Source organism: Aethalodelphis obliquidens, unplaced genomic scaffold (genome assembly GCF_003676395.1).
Source record: "Aethalodelphis obliquidens isolate GAN/ISIS:26980383/991018 unplaced genomic scaffold, ASM367639v1 scaffold8, whole genome shotgun sequence".
NCBI lineage: Eukaryota > Metazoa > Chordata > Mammalia > Artiodactyla > Delphinidae > Aethalodelphis > Aethalodelphis obliquidens.
Window position 1 is genome coordinate 39820745 of NW_020837952.1, and position 24133 is coordinate 39844877.

Below are 24133 nucleotides of genomic sequence, written 5' to 3' on the forward strand. Positions count from 1 at the left end.
CTTTTTTATAGGCAGACTTTGACTTTCCTAAAATACTATATAAGAAACTTAGTATACAGCTAAGGCATCTGAAATTTCTTTCAAGCCCGATTACTGCCTGCGTTACCGTGTTGAGTCACTGGGACAGTTGCTATCATACATAGCTGTGTGACCAATCCATCTCTGCTCTTCGTTTGATCTCAGTTAAGTCTTGTTTTCATAAGTTCACTTTGCACTTGTCTTTTTATATTTAAACTTTTCCAAGGTCACAACACAAATCAGTGGCAAAACAGGGAACAGAACTCCCAAGAGAGTTCTAAAATATTAGAGGCTTCCATCTTAGAACAGTGATGTCATCAGGAAGATTTTTTTTTTCCTTCCCACAAACACCTAAAATAACTTCTTATGATAAAACCTCTGGAGGGAAAAAGGGATCATATCAATTTCAATTTTTTAGTATCTATTTAATTTGAATAATCTTAGAAAGAAATAGCAAAAGTAGAATTAACAATATATAACTTCTCCTATGCTGTTAAAACTATCAGACAAGAACCTAAGAAACTAAGTGAAGGGAAAAACTAGAACTCATTTTGTAAGCAACTTATCTGTCAAGCAGCATTTGATGCAAGAAAGAAGGAAGGTCTTGTGGGGTTTTGTTCAATGTCTTTGAGGATTTAGATGGGTTTTTATAATTAGTTGGGGACCAGGTAAATTCTATTAGAAATGCTGTGGGGGATTATTAAGTACTTTTCACCACATTGACATTCGCTTGCTCAATGTATTCACATAGCTTTTGGTTATTTTAAAGGAAAATTCCTTGTCACCCACTATTTTGCATTCTTATACAAAGTTTTTTCTTTCTTTTTTTTTTTTTTTTTTTAAATTCATTCTAGTTCACATTTCCCACTGTTTTCCTTTTTTCTTGACAGTTCTGTTTAACTGTCACTCAGTATTCTATACAGTGCAGAGGGTGTTACAAAAGTTGACTTAAGATAAATGAGCCCCTGATTATAGTACAAGAAGCCAGTTGCTAGGGCATGTTTTCTTCCATAGTCTTTTGTTGTTGAATTAATTCATTCAGGTGCTTCTTTTCATATTGGAAAATTGCTTGTTTCCAGGTGAATCTTGTAAAATATTGTCTTCATTATTGAGTATGCTCATATGAAAGATTAAGGTGGAAGTACTGATATTAAGAACTTATGCTTGTTTGGTAACTCTATCAGAAAGCAGTCATTACCACATCTGTGATCATTTGAATATGTCCAGAAACAACAACCACAGATACTGAAAGAATTGGTTTTCTTCAATACCCATCCATCCAAAGGTACTGCTTTTTAAAACAGTCGGCTTAATGACTGGGACTTGAAACGAAATATATTCATTTTGTAAAGTTCCCTTATAACCAGCCATGGGTTGGTTGGTTTGTTTTTTAGCTTTTGATTTTTTCTTATTGAGATTATATTCACATAGCATAAAATTCATCATTTTAACAATTGTAAAGCATGCAATTCAGTGGTTTTTAGAATATCCAAAAAATTGTGCAATCATTGCCATCACCTAATTCCAGAGAATTTCCATCACCCCAAAAAGAAAACTTGTGCCCATTAAGCAGTCACTCCCCATTCCTCCCTGAGCTCCAACTCCTGGCAACCACTAACCTACTTTGTCTTTATGGATTTGCTTTTTCTGGACATTTCATAGAAAAGGAGTAATACAATATGTGGCCTTTTGTGTCTGGCTTCTCTCACTTAGCATACTGTTTTCAAGGTTCATTTACGTTGTAGCATGTATCAGTACTGCATTCCTTTTTATGGTTGGATAATACTCCATTGTATGGATATACCACAGTTTGTTTATTCATTCATCAGTTGATGGACACTGGGTTGTTTCCACTTTTTGGCTCCTATGAATAATGCTGCTATGAACATTCATGTAAAAGGTTTTGTGTAGACATATGTTTTCAATTCACTTGGGCAGATACTGAGGAGTAGAATCGCTGGATCATATAATAACTCTGTTAAACTTTTTGAGGACCTGCCATACAGCAGCAGCACCATTTTACATTCCTGCCAGCAATGTATGAGGGTTCCAATTTCTCTACATCCTCATTAACACTTGTTATTATCTGTCTTTTTGGTTATAGTCGTTCTAGTGGATGTGAAGCAGTATCTCATTGTGGTTTTGATTTGCATTTCCCTAATGCCTACGAATGTCAAGCATCTTTTCATGGGCTTATTGGACATTTGCATGTCTTCTTTGGAAAAATACCTATTTAAACCTTTGCCCATTTTTAAATTGGGTTCTTTTCTTAGCATTATGTGGATAAATGTGACATAAAGAGAATAAATTTTGGAATTAGATACATGGGGTTTCCAATCCCTGCTCTCAATAATCTTGGGTAAATTCCTTAATAACAAGACATAGTTTCCTACCTATAAAATAAGGATAATAGTACTGGCTCCATGTATTTGAGGATTAAAAGAGAAAATATATGTAGATGTGTGACACAATCAAGAACAGTCATTATTATTGATATTTTTAACATTATTATCTGAAATGAATCTCTTATTTTTTCAATGCCATTGATTAATTCATTCATATATTGACTGGGGATTTTTTGAACCCACTATATGCTAGACATTGTGACTATCCCAGTGTCTGCCATTAAAAAATCAGATAGTTTAGCAGATAGGGAAAGCTGGATATGTAAGCAAATAACAGAGTGAAGTAAATATTTTAATCGTGATAAGTACACCGGACTCTTGGAGGTCTGAGGAATGATTGAGGCTTTGTGTCAAGGCCACTAATACCTACTTGCTTGATAAAATAGACTGTCATTCTTTGCTTTGCATGTTAGTGAAGTTAGGTGCCTAAGTGTAATTCTCTTTTTATTACATATGAGAATTGAATTAAATTACAAATGAGAATTAGAAGATAAATATACTACAATTATGATCTTTAGCCTCTATTCAGCATATGGAAATACTACAATTCCATGTTTCCTTTCATTTTAATGCCTACTAGGGGCTTATCTGGTAAACAATGAAACCATTGCCCTTCAGGAATTCTGAGCTGACTGAGCCAGCTAAGTTACATGCCTGGTACTGGTGCCCTTAGAGATGCAAAAATTGAAGGACAAAGACACTTGATCAGTGTTTACTTTTACAAATTTCATAATTGTTTGTATATATAACATATTTAATAGTAGGAAAAAGTAATCATTTTTCCATTTCCATATACAATATACTGTAGTTTTTGAAACCATAATTTTCTCTGCTTTTTCTATCTAAAAAGCTCGAGAGTTAAAAAAGTATCAGAATTCCATATGATTAAAAAAATCTTATTAAGAATTAACAAATACCATACTACTTCTGTATCCCCACACATGTACTATTTTATTCCATTAAATATTTACATTGCTAAGATGACTCTAACTCCAATTATAGCATTAAGGTTTTGAATGCCAAGATTAAGAGACCTTGTCTTCCTCACTATTTGAAATGGCTGTGAGGTTCCTCCATCTTGTGGAGTAATTATTATATATATCTATATACTTGTCTGTATGTGTGTGCGTGTGTATTTTAACCTTTAACTAAAATTCGCCTCATAAGAGGGAACAGGACTTAAATTACAACTTATCTTCTACTGAATGTAATTGTTTTAAGACAAATTGAAGTACATTTCCAGCTCTTACAAAATTGGCAAGACACAAATGAAATACCACAGAGATATGAGACCTGGGGTTGTGAACCAGAAGTCAGATATCTGTAACCTCAGCTTTTCTCTTTCCATGTAGCTTCACCCTCCACTCACTCCATTATCTTAGCAATTAAACAGGGAGACTAGGCTTTCCAGATCCAGAGATCTGACTCTAGGCTCCCAGCTATCCACAGGATGGACCCCCAAATGCTACTGGACTGAAAAGGAAATATTCATAAGAAAATCGGCAAAGTGAGATATGCCTTGAATATCTGAGGAGTATTTTACAGTAGGAAAAATGTCAAATTTAAGTTGTTGTTTCCCAATCTATAGAACTAGCAGCTTAAACCTGTTAAAGAAACTCATTTTTGTATCCTTACAGTGCCCAAATTTTGACCTAAAAATACATGTGATTCACTTTCTGTAAAGCATGTTCATGAAAAGTTGAATGTACAAATATTATACTATTTGGAGAATCAACCTACTTTCCTATTGGCTTATATTTTACTTTCAGAGATGCCAGCTCTCACACTAACATTTTAGCTTTCTGGTATTTTTATCCTTCAACCTCTCTGTGAAGTAGTCAAAAGCCTATAAACAAATACTTAAATGTTCTGGGGGAACCCTTGAAAGGAACCCCACAGGGAATTCCTTTCCTGAGTGCAAAAATTATTTTGTAACGCCTCTAGGTTTAAAGTCTTTTGGTTTCCTAATCATCAAATAAAAAGAGTAATCTCAGGCAACTTTTGCCATTAGAAGAGAGTGTGTCTTACTGTTTAGAGGGAAAATAAGGCTAGATTCATTTGCAATCTTATAGTCAAAACACTAACAATTTGCAGCCATGAACATGTTTTACTGACTTGCCCTGCTACTAGGAAACACAAGGTAGTAAATGAAGTATAAAGAACACTCTGTACGCCTTCTATGTAGTTATTCACTGCCAAGGGACGACTGGCAAAGTTATACTATACTAACGTAGGAATATTGAAAGAAGAACTCTGAGACCTTGAAATGAATTGAGAATACTCTCACACTAACTGCATCAAGCTGACAGTTTCTCTTTTGTTAATATTAGGAATACAACATTGCACGCCCCTTGGTGATAGGATTACCCATTCCTCCTGGTCTAATGTGACAAGTGAACTGCTTGGGATTGCTGCTGCCTTTCATTAGCAGTGAAAATGATTTATGGCTAAAGATGGAAGTAAAGAATGGTAGATCCAGAAATCCCTCTTCCTAATAAAACGAAAGATACTGATCAAAGATGATTCATGCCCCCCAAAAGATAGCCACTTCTGAATTATTTTCTTTGTAGATTTTCCAAACTTATTGCTTTTACTCTTTCTTTTTTCCCTTTGGGCCATTTCAGTAATGAATAGAAGAGAAGAGAGAATCAATGATAATTTCTGGTTCAACAGAAATTAGATGACTTGGATAGATTACCTATTCCTATAAAAATAGTCTTTTTAATGAGAGTTTTTTTCTTGGTACCATATTGGTGGTGGAGGTAGGGTATGGTAGTAAGAACTCTGAATGTGAGAAATTGCTCTCTATCACTGTGACTACAAGCAGGTAAATTAATCTATCTGTACCTCAGTTCCCCTTATCTGCAGAACAGAAACAAAAATGCTTATCTTATAGGATTGTAGTAAGGATCAAGTGAAATAATGCATGGGAAAGGGCTTTATAAAATATAAAACAAGGAAACTTTGGTTGTGGGACTAGTGTTTGCTCTCTTGTGTCCTCACTTCCCTCTTTGCTCAGTTTATTTTTTATTTATTTTTTGGCTGGGCCACACAGACCCATGCCCTCGGCAGTGAAAGCTAACCACTGGACCACCAGGGAATTCCCTTTGCTCAGTTTAGATTCCATGATCCATGATGATAATCAATCGCTTGAGCCCACCCCTACCACACTGGCCCTCCTGTGCTTTCTCCCCTCTTTTTTACTCTGTTCTTGGCATAATATCAAGATAGATTAAGTACAGATTAAGTTTTTAACAACACAACAACAAAAAGAGAATGGGTGGTGAATTTAACCTGAGCTCTACTTTTTATTAACTTTTGGGAAATCAGTTAGCATTCCCAAGCCTCAGGCCTCAGTCCCTCATCTATGAAAGAAAGTGATGATGATACTTCATGCAGTTGTTGTGAAGATTAAATTCAATAACATTTGTAACATGACAGCACAAGACCTGGCACACTATAAGCATTTAAAAAGTTGTAACTATTATCAGCAGTATTTATAATCCATGATAATAATTTTTTCTCTGCTGAGAAGACCTGACACTAATTTACAGATGTTCATTTCCAAATATACATGCATGTTTGCTCTATGAAAATATTTTAAAATTCTGATTTAATATTCTCATTTAATAACTTTACTGATTGTTTTTAAACCCTCTGCTCTTTTCCTTAATACCTTGAAGAGCCAAGAGCTTTCTAATTATTATTGTCCATTTGGCTTATTCACAGTACAATAAAGAATTTTTAAAAAGAAAACTATGGTCTTAAATCTGTCCTGAATTTATAAAACATGACATATAAGATGTGCAAATATAATACATGAATAAATGTATTCAGATTCAGATGAGAAAAATTTTTGTAATGAAACTTTATGAATGATTCTGAAACTTGCCTTACACAGCTAGGTAGGCTAAGTAATATTTTCCTCAAAACCCACATTATGGTTCCATAGGTTTTAATGTTTTCTTTTAGATTTAGAACACATTAGTCAAAATGTTGACACTCTTTTATAATGAGTTTCTGGTTACAAAAGAAAAATCCACTTTAACCTTAGTGTAACTCAAGGCATTTAAACAATTCTCCACGGCATTCTATGGCCTCTTGTTATCCAATGAATGATATTTTAGTAAAACAATGAAATGTTCCATGTTCCTTCTTATTACCATCCATCATCCAACAGCTGTAAAATCACCAGCTGCTGGGAAAAAGAGAACTACATCAGTTCTCCCCAGCTGCAAGGAGAAAAAGCTTGAGATCTCCTCTTCACATAGTTTCTGGGATCCCAGCAGGCTGGAATCAAAGTACAGTTTTCCTTGACACAAAAACTCTAGCCTTGTAAACATGTCAAAAAGCACATACACTATGATTTATTCCTGTCACTACTGGGGAGAAAGTGTCTGTGAGAAATGTGGTAGAAAAGGCTGAGATAATATAAGATAACGGCAGCAATGTAGATAGAGGCTACCATACGCCAGGCACTGGCTATCATATTTTTAAGCCTCACAATAACTATATAAGGTAGACATTGTTCTCATTTTCTTAGGGAACTGAGGTTCAGTGAGACATTAATTTAGTAAATGCTGTGGGGAGTCAAATCCAGATCTATTTGACTCCAATGCTAGGGTCTTAAACACTGTGCTGTTCTGCCTTCCAGTGACATGAACAGATAAGGAAAAACTGAACTGGTGAAGGCTAAATGGAATGGATTGGGAAGAAGGGGAAACATGGAAAAGGTGGTACTACTTTAAAAGACACAAGAGGAGTGTTTAAAGGTAAATGAGGTTGCGAACTGGTACCCCACTTCATGCCTTTTCCTACCCGCCTCTTCCAAAGAAGGAAAATGGCCCTAAAATCTTATGTAGCTTAAGAAACAGACTAAGTATCATTTCCATTAACTTCCCTAGTTCTCTGTCATTAGCCATCAAAAATTCTAGCCCGTAAAACCAGATTTCATTAACTAATTACTCATCCTCACAACCTTGGCTGCAGGGGACTTGGCATAGTCTATAAAGCAGCAGCTCTCAAACTTTAGCAAGCACTGGAATCACCTGAGGGCTTGTTAAACACAGATTCCTGAGCCCCATTTTTAGAATTTCTGATTCAGTAGGACTGGATATATATTTGCAATTATAACAAGTTCTCAGGTAATCCTGATGCTGCTGGTACAGAGACCACACGTTGAGAATGACTGATACAAAGAAAAACTGTGCTAAAGAAAGTCAGATTTATACACACATACCTATGACAAGCTGACTAGTAAAAGAACGCTCTCTTAAGAGGCTACCTTCTGTTCTGCAGGCACAATTTATGAATCTGGTTATTTACAGCTGCATGTGTATAAATGAATGGTGTTCACAGATACACAAATATGGGAGGACAATTGACCTTATGACCATGCTCTTAATAAAGCAAAAGACTATGCTTTTAATGTGCAATTTGCTCAGCTAAGCAATCATAGGGATAAGAATATCACATTCAAACCAGGCAACTATGTCCAAATTTAATACCAGCTCTTTATAATCCAGAAAAAATATATACATGAAAATAAAATGCACCTAAGCTTAGGGATGGGAAAAATCTGAAACCAGAACCATTCACATTTCCAGTCATAAGCCTCTGCTGGTCCAATTGCTTATGGCTTTTTTTTTTTTTTTTTTTAAAGAGAGTCGAGACAGCAGGAATTCTTCTGGAACCAGATCCCTGCAAGCCCTCATGGCCTTGGCCACTTACCTGTTTCTAACCCCTTACCTGGCCCTAGCTCCACGTGTGACTTGGTCTTGCCTGGTTTTGGTACATGCTATAGTTACAGCACTGGGGGCTACCAGCATTGTTGCAGAAGTTGAAATCAGTACGTAAGCTGGGGAGTAGGATGTCACAAGATGAGTATTATTTTAAGAAGATATGGCTTCCAATTTCAAAGGAGCCTGAGATGAGTAAGGAAATGAGGTTTCCATCCCATAGGGTCTTCTAGGATGGAGACTTCTCATTCTAATATCCTTTTGAAATGGAAAAAACCACTTACTATACAATCCCCTTTTCGTGGTTATCCAGATCCTCTTTTTAGGTTGATAGTTATCTATTTGGGTGGCGGGGGGCAGGGTCTACAGTAAGTTTAGTGTAGCAGAGAAACCAAGCTGCAATAAGTCTACATGATTAGAGCAGATGAAGGTTACCTTTCCAAAGGGTAAAGCCTAAGCCTAGCTGGCAGCACACAAAGATTAACACCAAAGCCCAGGGAATTCTCTTGTCTGGTACAACACTGCATTGGCCTATTCATGATATGAAATGAGTGACTGCACAACCACGTTGAATGAAAGTATGAGGTCTTACTGGCCAGAGGCAACATCCCGACAGGAGATAATCACTGAAGAGGTTGCTGAAATAAAGTGCAGTTACCTACTCTCCACTACTCCTTGCTGAGAGAGGTGAGGGTATGGGATGAGCAGTAAATGATGTTCTTCATTCTTCAAGTAAGTAAATCCTGATAGGATGGGGTTGATGGTCAATCAAGTAGTAGAACAGGATGAAAATCTAGGCTAGTTCTAGATCTTTCTAAGGAAAAGAACAGCAGTGATAAGGGAAAAGAGAGGAACATTAAAAATGCCTGCAAGTATTAAAAAGGAGAGCCTTCTTTCTTTTCACTTATGTAAGACAGGAGACGGCATCTTTTCTTTTTCTTGTGGCAGTGGCAGCAGACTTGCTGGTTTTCACAGAACACGATTTCTGTAATATGGTCTGTTGACAAGGCTCCTCAACCACTGGAGAACAAACAGGCTGACCGTTAATGTCAGAGCTAGGTCTTCTCACGAAGCCTCGGACAGGGGCTATTTCACATGCTGGATCCACAGAGGAACCCCCGACACTGCAGGGCGCTTCAGTTAAAGCTTCTGAAATATTACAATGGAGTGATTGGCAGGTTTTGGGGGGCTCTTACTTCCTTACACATGTAAATTCTTACAGAAAAGCTGGAAATATAAGTATGGGGAAAATTTTGTTTAGAGCCACAAAGTTCCAGACACCAGCCACGGATGTTTCTGCCCCATTTCACTACATGTTCTTTTCTGAGAAACACATTGCTGAGTGTTAAGCACTGTGGCTGAAAAAAATGATTCACCCTCCCTCATCCTCCGTGTGAATCTCACAACTGCAGAGGCTGAAGACAGGAAGGTTGTCTCTGTTCCCTTTCATCAGGGAACTCACTTGGTGACCTGGTGGATGTCATGAGCAAGGTAGCCCAGGTGTCTGTGTCCCCTGCCACAGAGATGTGGCTGACCTTTGTCATGTAGATGGAGAATTCCTTGGTCAGCCACTCCACCTGTTCAGGCATTAGCCCTGTGAAATAAAACATGCCAATTTGGTTAGCGATGTTGCTGCCCATTGTGGGAGAAGCCCTCTTTCTTGAGGTTGGAGACAAGCTGAATCCGAATCTAATGACACAGTTGGCCATGCCTTTCACTTCTTGCAACCGTTGTTTTTGCAAATCCAGGCTGGTCACAATGGTTAAGGCAGTCAGGGCTCCATTGAGAACACATGGGATGGATCGAGATCTTCAAATGTGACTCCACCCTTCTGGCTTCATCAGCATCTTTGTAGGACCACAGTGAAGGCTCCCACATGCTCACCATGTAAGCCCATGTTCTTGGCATAGGATCGGCAGAGACAAACACTAATGCCCTCTTGAATGAAGTGGTGCACAGCCCAGACATCCGTGTACCATCACCACTGTCCAAGCCTTGGTAGGCTGGCAGATGATTGTAGAGAAGAGTTGTATTTTAAGACTTTTGCCATCAGCAGACCAGGTCAGAGAGGTGTACTGGGTGGCTCTGCTTTGCTGCTGGTACTGATAACTTCTTGCTTCAGTTCATTTACAGTGACCTTGCCCTCCAAGTCCCAGAGCTGGGTGTTGGGGCCCATGGTGGCACAGAGCCAGCAGTGGTTGAGGCTGAAGCACAGGGAATTGATGATGTCCCCACCATCTGGCATATAAAGGTGCTTGCTTTTATTGAGGTGCCACAGCATGACCTGGCCACCCTTGCCTTCAGAAGCACAGAGGGATCCATCTGGAGAGCAGTCACAGTGTTCAGGTGGCCCGGGGGGCTGATACGGTTGGATTTCAGTTTGCAGTATTCCAGGTTCCATACGTTGACCAGCTTGTCCCGGGCACAGGAGATGATGATGGGATTGCTGCTATTGGGTGAGAAGCAAATGCAAGATACCCACTCCCAGTGGCTCTCACCCTGGACAGTCTATTTGCATATACCCAGAGTATATAATAAAAACTTCCAGAATTTTCTCTTCAGCCTAAGAAAGTGTTGCTAACTCTTTGAAAGTTTACATTCAGAGGATTTACTTAAAAAAAAAAAAAAGAAACCACTGCTTTTTTTTTTTTTTTTTGGCCATGTGGCATGCAGGATCTTATTTCCCCAACCAGGGATCGAAACCATGCCCCCTGCAGTGGACGCGTGGAGTCTTAACCACTGGACCACCAGGGAAGTCTCAGAACCATTGCTTTTAAACGCATACTCATGAATGCTTTATAAGGCTCTTGAGAACTCTGGTAATTTAGTTGGGTTGACCAGAGCCATTCAGGTTGTCTCATAGGTCATGAGACAAATCAGATATGGCCTATTCTGGGCCATGTTTTGGGGGCCTCTAAGCTTGTATCTGTCCTTTTGCTCAGGACTCTACCCTGAAATAATCCTATAAGGCTTGGATTACAAAGATAGTTGAGGAAACAAAAGGCCAGTGTCATGGTCCGTTTGGGCTGCTAGAACAAAGTTCCATAGACTGGGCGGATGATAAATAACAGAAATGTATTTCTCACAGTTTTGGAGGCTAGAAGTCTGAGATCAGGGTGTCAGCATGGTCAGGTACTGGTAAAAGCATTCTTCCAGGTTGTAGACTGCAGACTTCTCACTGTGTCCTCACATGGCAGAAACAGAGTTAGCTAGCTGTCTGGCCTCTTCTTTTAAGAGCACTGATCCCATTCATGAGGGCTCCCCTCTCATGACCTAATTACTTCCCAAAGGCTCCACCTCCATATACCATCGCATTGGGATTAGGGTCTCAACATACAAATTTGGGGGTGGGGACAAAAACATTCAGAACATTGCAGCCAGCCGGCTCTCCTTCACTAATGCACTTAAATATAATGGCAGAAATTTATTAGCATCTTACCTCATGCAAATTTTCCTGTTTCAGTCTAGTTGGTTGGCATGTATCTAGAATATCTAGGTTATTTTCTATTTGAATAATACCTGAACCCAATTAACTTAGGTATAACAAATAATTCCATCCTTTATTTGAAACAATATTGGTTCAAAAGTCCATTAATGAGTAGAAACTAGTAGATGTTTGTTGAATGAGTATTGCACTCCCTTCAACTTGGAAGCCCCAGCTTCACTTCTAGAAGTAACAGCATTGTTTCTATTTTTGTAACTTCCTGGCTACTGTCCTAGTCATTTCAGTTACCCCAATGCTATTCTGCACCCCAGCAACTCAGCCCAGCTAACACAGACTGTCCTGCTGGCTAACTGGTTCATGGTCCCTCACGGCTGTACCTATATCAGGGCTGGGAGAAAGAAGACAAATGTGTAAGTCTACTCTTTAGGTAATGAAGTAAGGATATTCTGAGGCCTTTTAAGTTTTATTTATTTATTTTTGGTTTGGTTTGATTAGAAGTATCAGAGCAAAACATAAAAAGAAAGAAATAGAGTGCTCTCCTACTTGCCTAATCCTCATTCACAGCTCTGGATGCATCCCAAGGTACTTGCTGTCTGAGCCACTCTGTATCTTTTTTGGAAGAAGATGAGGTGAAGACAATGACAGTAATTTTCATCATCTCCCTATTCCTATGTTGCTATCATTCAACCAAACACCTACTGAACACCTTCTTCTGGCTCAGGTAATACACTCGGTCCTGAGGATATGAAGATCACACAGTCCCTGTCCTCAGGAAGTTCGTGATCTCCTGGGAGATGCAAACAAGTAAAAGTTCAGAGGAAAGCGCAGTGAGAAGTGTGAGCCTAGAGGAGAGAGCCTTTAAGTCTGCCTTAGGGTGAGAGGCTACTCTTTACAGAGGAAAATTACTCTTCATTCTACTGGCTGGCCAGCAAAAGATACTGGGCATTAAATTGAAGTTCTTATTTTTTACACTCTAAAATCTCCTTAACAATGGCACGCATTTACTGTCAAAGCTGCCCAAAGGTGATAATGTGATAATGCCACAAATATGATTATGCCAACCTCTTCTACTGCTCGCCTTACACTTTATATCTGGAAGTCATGGTACTAAAAACTGGCATGGATGTTTTCCAAGGAATCTGGTTATCATACTTGACTATTTATAATTCTAAAATGGAAGATTAAAAAACAAGTTAATAGGCACTTTATAGGATGGGCATGGAGTCAGAGGAGTGAATCAGCAGAGGAAGAAAGAAGAAGAACCATGTAAGCACAGACGCACTCTAAGGGAACTTAGACTACCAAATGATTTTTTTCGTAAGTGAGGACTTGTTTTACATACCACGTGGAATGCTCCAGGGGCCTTGACAGGTCTGAAGCCATCAACAGGTATACACTGATCAGCGTGGCCATTACAGAAGCAGCTGCCCTTGACAATGAAATCATAGATTGCATAGTGCGTAAAATGTTGAGGCTTTGCATTCAGGTTGTTTCTCTGACAGGGACAAGACTGTCGTTTTAGCAGCTGCACACGGAGGTTGGTGATCTTTAGCTGCTCCTGCACTTTGGCACTGTAAGGGTTCTCCACGTCATACGGTGGTGACAAAGCTCTGAAAATAACCTGTAAAGAAAAAGAAAATGCTGTGCATATATAGGACTGTGTGCAAACCCTGAACTATTTGCCCTGTGTAGTCCTGGTTTGATTTATACCTTTTATTATCTGCAAGTGATAAGATAACAAGAGGTTTTCAGACCTTGATCACCCCTGGGGAAGAGCTGCCCTGTTATTCTAAGGAACAGATGTGCTGCCTGTTGGGATGCAGAAGAAGTATAAATTGAGTAATCAGCAGAAATCTGACTCTTGGGTTGAAGGCAGCCATACAAAGATCTTGGGGGAAGAGCATTCTGGGCAGAAGGAACAGCCAGTTTGAAGGCCTTGAAGTGGAATCAAGCTTGGCTTATCCAAGGAAGAACAAGACCAGTGTGACTAGAGTTCAGGGGACAAGGGGGCAGTGGAGAGGAGGACAGAGGCCACGTATGGCAGATCATGAATAGAGAGCCCTTTATAGGCCGTGGTGGAGTTATCCTAACTGTAGTGGGAAGCCACTGGAAGGTAATAGGCAGAGAAGTGATGTGATCTGATTTGCATTTTTAAAAAAGGTAACTCTCTCTTGCTTCTGCGAGGAGAATGGATTATAAAGGGTAAAGGATAGAAGCAGGAAGACCAGTTAGGAAGTGACTGCAAAATAAAGATCCAGGCACTTATATTTCTAAATGAGGTATGACCCTTTCAAAGACTCATCAGTTATTAATTGGGACCACTTTCGCTATGAGTATTTTTGATTCTCCTTTTCTGGATCTGCCTTGCAACTTGTGGCATATATTTGGAATATTTTTACTGGAAGTAAATATACAACCCTTTGAGGGTGGATTTGATTTCTAAAATTAGTCAGAAGCCAAGGCAGTGAGTAATGTACCTGATCAAGTTAGTTAACAGCACTTTTGGTTAAATGCAAGGTGTAACTAAGTAATGAGACTTTTTATTGTGCAGGTTATAGACAGACTCTACAGGCAACTTAAGGCTTTAGTTCTGAGGAGGAAACCAGAGGGAGGAAGGCTCAGAAGGGACAGACTTTGGACATGTCTGTGAGTCTATACATTATACAGGGGCAATAAAATGGGCCTTGGGGTGGGGTGGTGCAAATTCTCTAGTGGACCTGTTACTTTGGAGGAGTAGAGGTTAGTGGAAAGGGAAATCACTGCCCATGGAAACCAATGAATATAAATATAATGTAACATGAAGCATTATTATAAGGAGGGCAACACTGTTGCACCTCATTATGCAGTTAAAAAAAACACCTCAATCAATCTTGTTGATTTATATAGTAAGAAATACAAAGCTCCTCCGAAAAATTCTTAAGCATCTCTTGACTTCTTAAAAATATGTCAAAAAAACCCTATTTACAAAAACACAGAAATATTTTGATAATCACATAATGGTCGTCCCTTGGTATCCGTGGGGGATCGGTTCCAGGCCCCCCTGGATATCAAATTTTGCGAATGCTCAAGTCCCTTAGTTGGCCCTCCATATCTGCAGATGTGGAGCCTGTGGATACAGAGGGCTGACTGTAGTATGAAAGTAAAGTAATTATTAAAAAGTAAGCTTTGGATAAACTCCCATTTAGAGAGAATGTACCTAAAAGTAACTTTCCAGAAAAAAAATTTTTTTCTTTAAGGAATACTTTGGATAGAAAAATTTCATTTTATAAATTGCTTTTGCACGGAAAGTATGAAAAGGCAAGAATCTACTCTGTAGGATCACATCTCCAGGTCTATTGGTACAGAACTGTCCTCAATGAAATATAACTTAAGGGAAGGTGATAATCAGCACTAGGCCTCCTATAGCCAATTCTCCATCCAGCAGCCAGAGTGATTCTCTATTAACAGAAATTGGACCATGTCCTTGCTTAGATCTACACGCACCTAAAGACCTCCCATGTCTCTCAGAATAAAATACAAGTCCTTATAATGGCCCTGCTTTATTTTTTTTTCTTAGTGCTATTACCACCTGCACGTTTTAGTTGTAGTTGCTTAATGTTTTACTGTCTTCCCCGTCTAGAATGTAAACTTGATTTTTTTTTTTTTTTGGGCCACGTGGCATGCAGAATCTTAGTTCCCAGACCACGGATAGAACCGGTGCCCCCTGCAATGGAAGCACAGTTTTAACCACTGCACCACCAGGGAAGTCCCTAGAATGTAAACTTCTTGAGCGGAGTCACTGGTGTATCCCAGGACAGTGCCTGGCACAGAATAGGTACTCAATAAATTTTTGGTAAATGAATTGATTAACTATAACATTGTTCTTGGCACTCAAATAATAGGTGAGAATTTCAAATAACTTCCTTTTACAGGGTCCTAAACAGATTGACACACTGAATTCATGTCATAGCACCAGAAGGGGACAGGTGAGAAGTTGTATTAAAGCAATAGTTACCAATAATGAATTACTAACCAGTATCTGCATATGTAGCTAATTTTGAACTTGCAAAACTTAAAAAAGTTGTATCTTAAACAATATTCTGCACCATTTATTCACATGGAAAGTGGTAGAAAGCAACATAGTATGGAATAAAATTTTCCAATAAACAATATGTCACCTATTTGAAAGTCAATATAGAATCAATGTCTTTTTCTTTTAACAACAGCCTAAATCAGAACATGATTTCATATTTTGAATCATTAAAAAAAAATTTTAAAAAGCATTGAATCCATTGTGAGCTTTACATGGGGTTTATTTTCCATATGACTCCCAAACACTGGCATTATGTTAGACATTTGTGACGCACTCTTGCTCTAAATAAGATCAGTGATGTGGCTGCCTCCCAATTTATCAAGCACAGTGGTGCAAGGACATGGAAAAAGGTAACCAGTGCTAACTAAATAAGTATTCCACTGAAAAGTCTATTGCATGCTACACTGTCACCCACCCATCCTTTTCCTGAACATTGGTGGCAACTGTTTACTGTCTCTGCTCCTGGCACATATTTACCCTTGACATTTACCCTAGTTCCCTCTGTCTCCCTCCCCGTGAGAATTGTTCAGCACATGCAGGACTACAGGAAGATCTGTCAAGGTTTGTAGGAACTTAGAAGCTCTTTTGCTTCCTGGACCCAGACTGTGGAAGCTGAATGGCGGCTCTGTGCTTGGTGTGCATGACACCACAGTTGGCACGCTGATATCAGCAGGGAACGGACATCATGACCCCTGAGGCTGCGTGCTGGAAAGGAGACAGCGGAGTGCCACAGACACAAAAGTGGATGGGAATTTAAACCATGAAATCTTTTTTCCAGAAAGGAGACGCCTTAATCTGATACCCTGGGAAATGGATCTACCCTGTGTCAGGAAACAAAGAGTGTGCCAATCCAGATGCTTCAAACTTCTGGCAGGTCGCCTTTTGGGTCCCACCCAGTTTTTCTTCAAATATCCCCAGAAGAAGCCTGTATGGCACTACTCAATGAAGGAAGAAAAAGTGTAGAAGCCCTCCATATAATATCAGCCTCTTCTGTTTTTGTCCCCATCAGGAACTGGATGTACCTATGGGCCCATCGCTGTTCCTCTGCCTGTGATTGCTTCTGAAGATGCACTCCTAACAAGACATAGTTAAAAAGCCAGAGGGGGATTAGGATCAAGCCCACTTTGATGTTTCCAGCTTGTTAGTGCCATTGGCCAGGACTTCATGATCTTATTTTTTTAACTAAGAAATTTGATTATGTTTTAGTGATTAATACTATGCTCATTACAGAAAAATCTGTCACTCAAAATGTAGAAGACATTAAAAAACTACAATTCAATCCATCCTAAAGGCAACCAGGGATACCAGCTTGATAATATTTTTCCATCTAAACTTCTATATGTATAAATACAGAATATAATGTAAACAACTTTGTTTCAACTTAGCAACACTTTGTGAATATTCTTCCAAATCGTTAAAAATAACTCTACATACATCAGTAGTTCTCAAAGTGTGGCCCCCAGACTAATATCATCAGTATCAACCTGGAAACTTGTTAGATGTGTAAATTCTTGGGCCCTACACCAGATTGACAAATCAAAAATTCTGGAGATGGGGCCCAGAAATCTGTGCTTCAACAAGCCTTCCAAGTGATTCTGATGCACAATAAATTTTGAGAAACACTGCTACATAATTTAAAACCTGGTTAGAATTCCATTGTGTGGATATGACATAGTTTATTCAGCCAGACTGCTACTGTTAGTCATCTAAGTTGTTTCCAACTTTTCAGTATAACATTACAATGTACAGTCTTGTAGCTAGAATATGGAAGTTTATAATAATATCCTGACACATTTCCAAATGAGAAAATCAAGAGTTAAAGGAATGCATAGTTGTTTTTTTTAAAAATTTTTTTAAAAAATTAATTGATTAATTTATTTTTTGGCTGTGTTGGGTTTTCGTTTCTGTGCGAGGGCTTTCTCTAGTTGCGGCAAGCGGGGGCCACTCTTCATCGCGGTGCGCGGGCCTCTCACTATCGCGGACTCGCTTGTTGCGGAGCACAGGCTCCGGACGCGCAGGCTCAGCGGCCATGGCTCACGGGCCTATTTGCTCCGTGGCATGTGGGATCTTCCCAGACCAGGGCTTGAACCCGTATCTCCTGCATTGACAGGCAGATTCGCAACCGCTGCGCCACCAGGGAAGCCCCGGAATACACAGTTTTAAAAGCTATCTGAGTTTCTTGAATGAATCGTGGACCCTTTCCTACATAATCTTTGGAATCTTCACATTTCTCTGGTCTTGCCTCACTTCTCTAATCCTGGAATCCCTCAAACTTTGCCTAAGGATCTGGAATCTTGGCTTAGGTTCTGCCATTTCTTATGCCCCTCTAAAACAAAGAGATCTTTAAGAAGTTCTGAACAGGTTAGAATCACCTGTATGTTCTTTCTCTTCTAGAATACTTACAAAAAACTCTCAATAATACTGAAAGTTAGTAAAAATTGTATTCTTTATGTCTTATTTATACTCTGAGATAGAAATTTCAACAGAGTATTAACACAGTGTGAACAGAATAAGAAGTAGAGGAAGTATTTGGTACGTAATAATCAAGGAATTCTTTCAGTATTGAACTCATACCTGACATATTGCTTTGTACCTAAAATTTTATTGCCTGTGTTGAATCATAATAATTTGAGAAACTTAGTTATCACATTAAAAAAAAACTTTTCAGCTGCTAGCTTGAGGAATATATCAGGTCCAAGTTCATTACCATCCCACGGACTCCTCTGGCATTTGCTCTTTCCATGACAGCATTTTTACACTAGTACATTGTTATTGCCTATTTACTTGTCTGTATCTCACATTAGACTCTGCTCAGTGGGCAGGCATCTTGTTTGTCTGGTTAACAGCTGTGTCCCCCAGCATGTCCCACAGTCTTTGGCATATTGTAGCATTTCATAATTATGTTGAACCAATAAATGAATGAATGATTTCTCCAAATAGCATTTTTAAAAGGAGAAGCCAAATAGGGAATAGGGTTTAGAAAAATAAAGAAAGCAAGATGGTCTTACCACCAGTTCTGCACTCTTGATGAGGAGCATGTGAACACACACATTTGCATAAATACCTATGTAAAAATAGGTAATACATTTCAAACGGCTTTATGGATTCTTTCTCTTCAGTAGCACACAAGATCTTTCATGTTCTTCAGAAAACAAATCAGGCAGGCATGAGCAAGCACCCAAACACATACAAATACTAGATATTTCCCATGGTTTCTGGTCTAGTTTTCTTAGTTACCAAAAATAGAAGCTTCAGGATCATAACTGCAACTGTTATTTAATGGTTTTTGAAACCCTAGACATCTTCATGTTCTCAAAAGAGCAGCTTTTGGTTTCAGTGATTTTCTCTATTTTTCTATTTCATTTTTGCTTTTATCTTTATTACTTTCTTCTGCTTCCTTTGGGTTTAATTTTCTTTTCTTTTACTAGTTTCTGAAAATGGAACTGTAGATCATTGATTTGAGACCTTCTTTTCCCCTAAGTGCTTCTTTAGCTGCAGCTCATAAATTTTTCTATGTTGTGTTTTCATTTTTAATTCAGTTCAAATGCTTTCTAATTTTCCTTTTGATGTCTTCTTTGACCCATGGGTTATCCAAAAATATATTATTTAACTTCCAAATATTTGGGGATTTCCCAGATACCTTCCTATTATTGATTTCTAAGTAATTCCTTTGTGGTCAGGGAATATACTTTGTATGATTTGAATCCTTTTACATCTATTGGTACTTGTTTTATGGCCCAGAATATGGTCTATCTTGATAAATGCTCCCGTGCCCTTGAAAAGATTGTATATACTACTGTTGCTGGTGAAGTGTTATATAAATGTTAATCAGATCAAGCTGGTTGACAGTGTTATTCAAATCATCTATATCCTCACTGATTTTCTCTACTTGTTCTGTCAATTTCAGAGAGAAAGTTGTTGAAATCTCCAACTATAATTATCAATTTATCTATTCCTTCTTGCAGTTCTTGCTTCATGCAATTTGAGCCTTGTTATTAGGTGCATAAACATGTAAGGTTGTTATATTCTCTTGATTAATTGGCTCTTGATCAGTATGAAATGTCCCTCTTTATCCCTGGTAATATTCTCTTATCTGAAATTTACTTTGTCTGATAATAATATAGCCACTATCAAAAGCTTTTGATTAGTGTTAGCATGGTATATCTTTTTCCATTCTTCTCCTTTTAACTTACTTATGTCTTAATATTTAAAGTGGATTTCTTATAAGCATCATAATTGTGTCTTTTAAAATTTTTTATTCAATTTGATAATCTCTGCCTTTAATTGGAGTGTTTAGACCTTTTAAATTTAATGTGATTGTTGATATGGTTGTGTTTAATCTACCATCTTGCTTTTTGCTTTATATTCTGTGCCCTTCTTTTTCTCTCTTCTGTTGGATTGAACATTTAGGGTCCTTTTTACTTCTGTTTTTGTTTATTAGTCATAACTCTTTTAGAAAAAATAGTGATTGCTTTAGGGTTTATAGTATACATCTTTAACTTAGCACAGTCTATCTTTAACTAATGTTTATCACTTCACATATACTTTAAGACACTTACAGCAGTGTACTCCCATTTCCTCCCCTCAATCTGTGTTTTCATGCATTTGACTTCTATATATATTATAAAGTCCATAACACATTGTTAATATTTTTTCTCTAAAAAGTCAGTTATCTTTTAAAGAGATTTTAAAAATAAGAAAACAATTATTTTACATATAGCCACCTATTTTCCCTTTTTGATGATCTTTATGCCTTTGCACAGATCTAGATATCCATCTGGTATCATTTTTCTTCTGCCTAAAGGACTTTTTTTAACATTTCCTGTAGTGCAGCTCTGCTGGTTTTTTGTTTTTTGGTTTTTTTTTTGCTTTTTATGCCTGAAAAATTCTTTATTTCTTCATTTAAAAAAATATTTATGTATTTATTTATTTTGGGCTGCATTGGGTCTTCGTTGCTGCTGCGCACAGGCTTTCTCTAGTCGCGGTGAGCGGGGGCTACTCTTTGTTGCAGTGCACGGGCTTCTCATTGCAGTGGCTTCTCTTGTTGCGGAGCACAGGCTCTAGGCGCACGGGCTTCAGTAGTGGCGGCGTGTGGGCTCAGTAGTTGTGGCGCATGGCCTTAGTTGCTCCATGGCATGTGGGATCTTCCCAGACCAGGACTTGAACCCGTGTCCCCTGCATTGGCAGGCAGACTCTCAACCACTGTGCCACCAGGGAAGTCCCTTCTTCTTCATTTTTGAAAGCTATTTTTGCCAGGTATAGAAGTCTAGGTTAACAATTTTTTTGCTTTCAGGGTTCTGCCCCACTGTCTTTTGGCTTGCATTGTTTTTGTACAAAAGCTGCCACTCTTGTATTTGTTCTTTTGTATATAATGTGTTATTTTTCCCCCCTCTTGCTGCCTCAAGGTTTTCTCTTTACTATTGGTTGTTAAACTATTTGATTATGATGTGCCTTGGGGTATTTTTCTTCCTGTTTCATGTGTTTAAGGTTTGTTGTACTTCTTGGATCTGTGGATTTATAGTTACAGTCAAATTTAGAAAAATTTCAGCCATTATTTCTTAAATTTTCTGTTCCCCTCCTCTCTCTTCTCTCCTTCATGGACTCCAACTACACATATATTAGATTGCTTGAAAGTGTTCCACAGTTCACTGATTTATTTAAATTGCTGATTTATTTATTTATTTTTCTGCATTTTTTTCTCCCTGTGTTTCATATTGGATCATATTTCTATTGCTCTATATTGAACTTCACAAATCTTCGCTTCTGTAGTGTCTAACCTACTAATCCCATTCCATGTTTTTTTTTTTTTTTTGTCTGTGCCACGCAGCTTGTGGGATCTTAGTTCCCTGACCAGGGATCAAACCCAGGCCACCACCAGGGAAGCCTGTGAATTTTACCTTGTTGATTGCTGGGATATTTTTGTATTCTTGAGTTCTTTTCTGGGGTGCAGTTACTTGGAAATAGCTCGCTCCTTTTGAGGCTTGCTTTTAAGTTTTGTTAGGTGGGGCCGATGCATTCATTAGTATTGGGCTGGCTCTGTACTTTTACTCAGGCAGTACCCTTCTGATTACTCTACTGATGCATCACAAGGTTGAATTATAAGGTTTTCCATTCTGGCTGACTAGTCCTGGTCCTATATAACCTCTGAGGATTTTCTCCCTCTGTCCTTTAGGGTGGTTCTTTCTCTGGCCTCAGGTAGTTTTCTTAAACACATGTGTTGATCAGTACTCAGTTGCAGACTTGAGGGGGACCATCTGTAGATCTCTGGAAGCCTCTTCCAGTGCAGCTGTTTCTTCTCTGGTACTCCGCCCTGAAAACTGTAGCCACCTTGGCCTTCCCAGACTCTCAGCTCTTTAATTCAGGAAATCCATTAGGCTCCTCCTAGGTTCCTCCTCCCTGTACTCCAGCCTGGAAACTCCAGGCAATAAGCTGGGGCAATCATAGGGTTCACCTCATTTGCTTTTGCTCTCCCAGGGATCACTGTCCTCTGCTGCCTGATGTGCAACACCTGAAAACATGGTTCATATATATTTTGTCCATTTTTTTTTTCCAAGTTGTTTCAGGCAGTAGGGTTAGTCTGGTTCTCGTTATTGCATCTTGGCTGAGAGCTGAAGTCTAAAGAACCAAGAGAGCTTAATTGTATAAAATACAATTTATAAAACTGTAATTGGACTAAGCCCTTATTTTTGTATAAAAATATCATAGAAATGACATATTGAAATTTTCATAATAAAGCTAGAAGTGTGGTTCCATTCCGCAGATAAAAAGGCTTGAAGAACAAATGAGTTTTCTTATGGGGCTTATCAAACTAAGAAATAGGAAAAATAATTGAAAACATAAGCATTTAAACTTTATAAGTTTATTTGATAATTCGATTTTGGTAATTTGTATATTTTAGTAGACAGGTAAACCTTCACTATAACTTTCTTTATAATTTATGATACTTATTATAATCTTCTACTTTATATTTTTATGTTTATGCTATGCTGTGATGCATCTTTGTATTCCCATGTACTACTGTCTGATAGATTCTCAACAATACATATTGAAAGACTGAGTCAATATAGAATCATGTTAAGACAGATTTATTTTTATTTTCTTATACAAGAATAATAATATGGGAATTCCCTTGCGGTCTGGTGGTTAGGAATCTGCGCTTCCACTGCAGAGGGCACGGGTTTGATCTCTGGTCAGGGAACTAAAATCCCACACGCTGCATGGTGTGGCCACCCCCCAAAATAATAATAATATAAATGTAATAAAATTTTATTTATATAATGTGAATTTTATTCATAAGAGAATATACTAGGCACATAGTACTTCACAAGAAACTTTATCATCTTAAAGGTATCTTAGTTGTTTGCTAATCTTATACCACTTAAAAATTTTACTTTATTGAAAAAAATGGATTTACTATTAGTCAATATTAAAATACTTTTTTTTTTTTTTTTTGTTTTTTTTTTTTTTTTTTTTGCTGTACGTGGGCCTCTCACTGTCGCGGCCTCTCCCGTTGCGGAGCACAGGCTCCGGACGCGCAGGCTCAGCGGCCATGGCTCACGGGCCCAGCCGCTCCGGGGCACGTGGGATCCTCCCGGACCGGGGCACGAACCCATGTCCCCTGCATCGGCAGGCGGACTCTCAACCACTGCGCCACCAGGGAAGCCCTAAAATACTTTTTGAGTGCCAAATCTGAATAATGTATTTTCAGTAATAAATTTACCCCAACTGCCAGGATGACAACCCATTTAGAGAGGAATCCCTGGTACTTTTGCCTAATATAATCTACAGTAATAACTAACTCTATATTAGAAAAATAATCACACTTCTTCCCTGCTCTACTTAAGCCTGGTTAGAGTAACATCTGTATTAAGAAATATTTCCTTTACAGATGCCTTTTTTCTTCTTGATTTCATTTTTTTAAAATATGTAAAACATTTTTGCTTCCATAGGCAAAACTATAATATAGAGTCTATCTAGAAAAGTCTCATATTATTGATGTCCTCTCCCTCCTCTGAAGGCAGTGCCTTTTATTTGTTCTTAGTTTTCCTTCCAGTGTTTCTTTTGGAAATATATATATATATATATATATATATATATATATATGTTTTATTCTCTCTTTAAAATTATGTTAAATATAAAAATATATTTACCTCTTTTTCAATGGAAAAAGAAATATTTCCAATTACATTATAAAGCCATCATTTGTTTTATGTGGTTGTTTACTAGTTGTTTACAAATAGCATCTGATAAATTCATTTGAATCTCATAACTACTACACATTGACAACTGTTCTGTATATTGTTAGGTTGATGACACACCTAAGACCTAAACATAGAAACTGATATATTTGTCTTCATTTCTGCTGTTTATCAAGCTATCTCAAAAGTGCAAATTCCCATACTTAAAAAGTTCCTAAAATTTAGTGCGATCCACACACTCTAGTTTTATACTGTCA

The 24133-nt window shown here is 38.2% G+C and overlaps 1 protein-coding gene and 1 pseudogene across 2 annotated transcripts in view; both read right to left on the bottom strand.

Annotated features, from left to right (window-relative positions):
• NTN4 (netrin 4) overlaps positions 1-24133 on the bottom strand; it is a 106699-nt gene that overhangs the window by 54540 nt on the left and 28026 nt on the right. For both annotated transcript variants that reach the window (XM_027107239.1, XM_027107238.1), the window contains exon 3: positions 12949-13227. In XM_027107239.1, coding sequence (XP_026963040.1) covers positions 12949-13227 — 279 coding nt within the window. The remainder of the gene's footprint in view (positions 1-12948; positions 13228-24133) is intronic.
• Positions 10090-11471, bottom strand: LOC113621222 (receptor of activated protein C kinase 1 pseudogene; annotated as a pseudogene).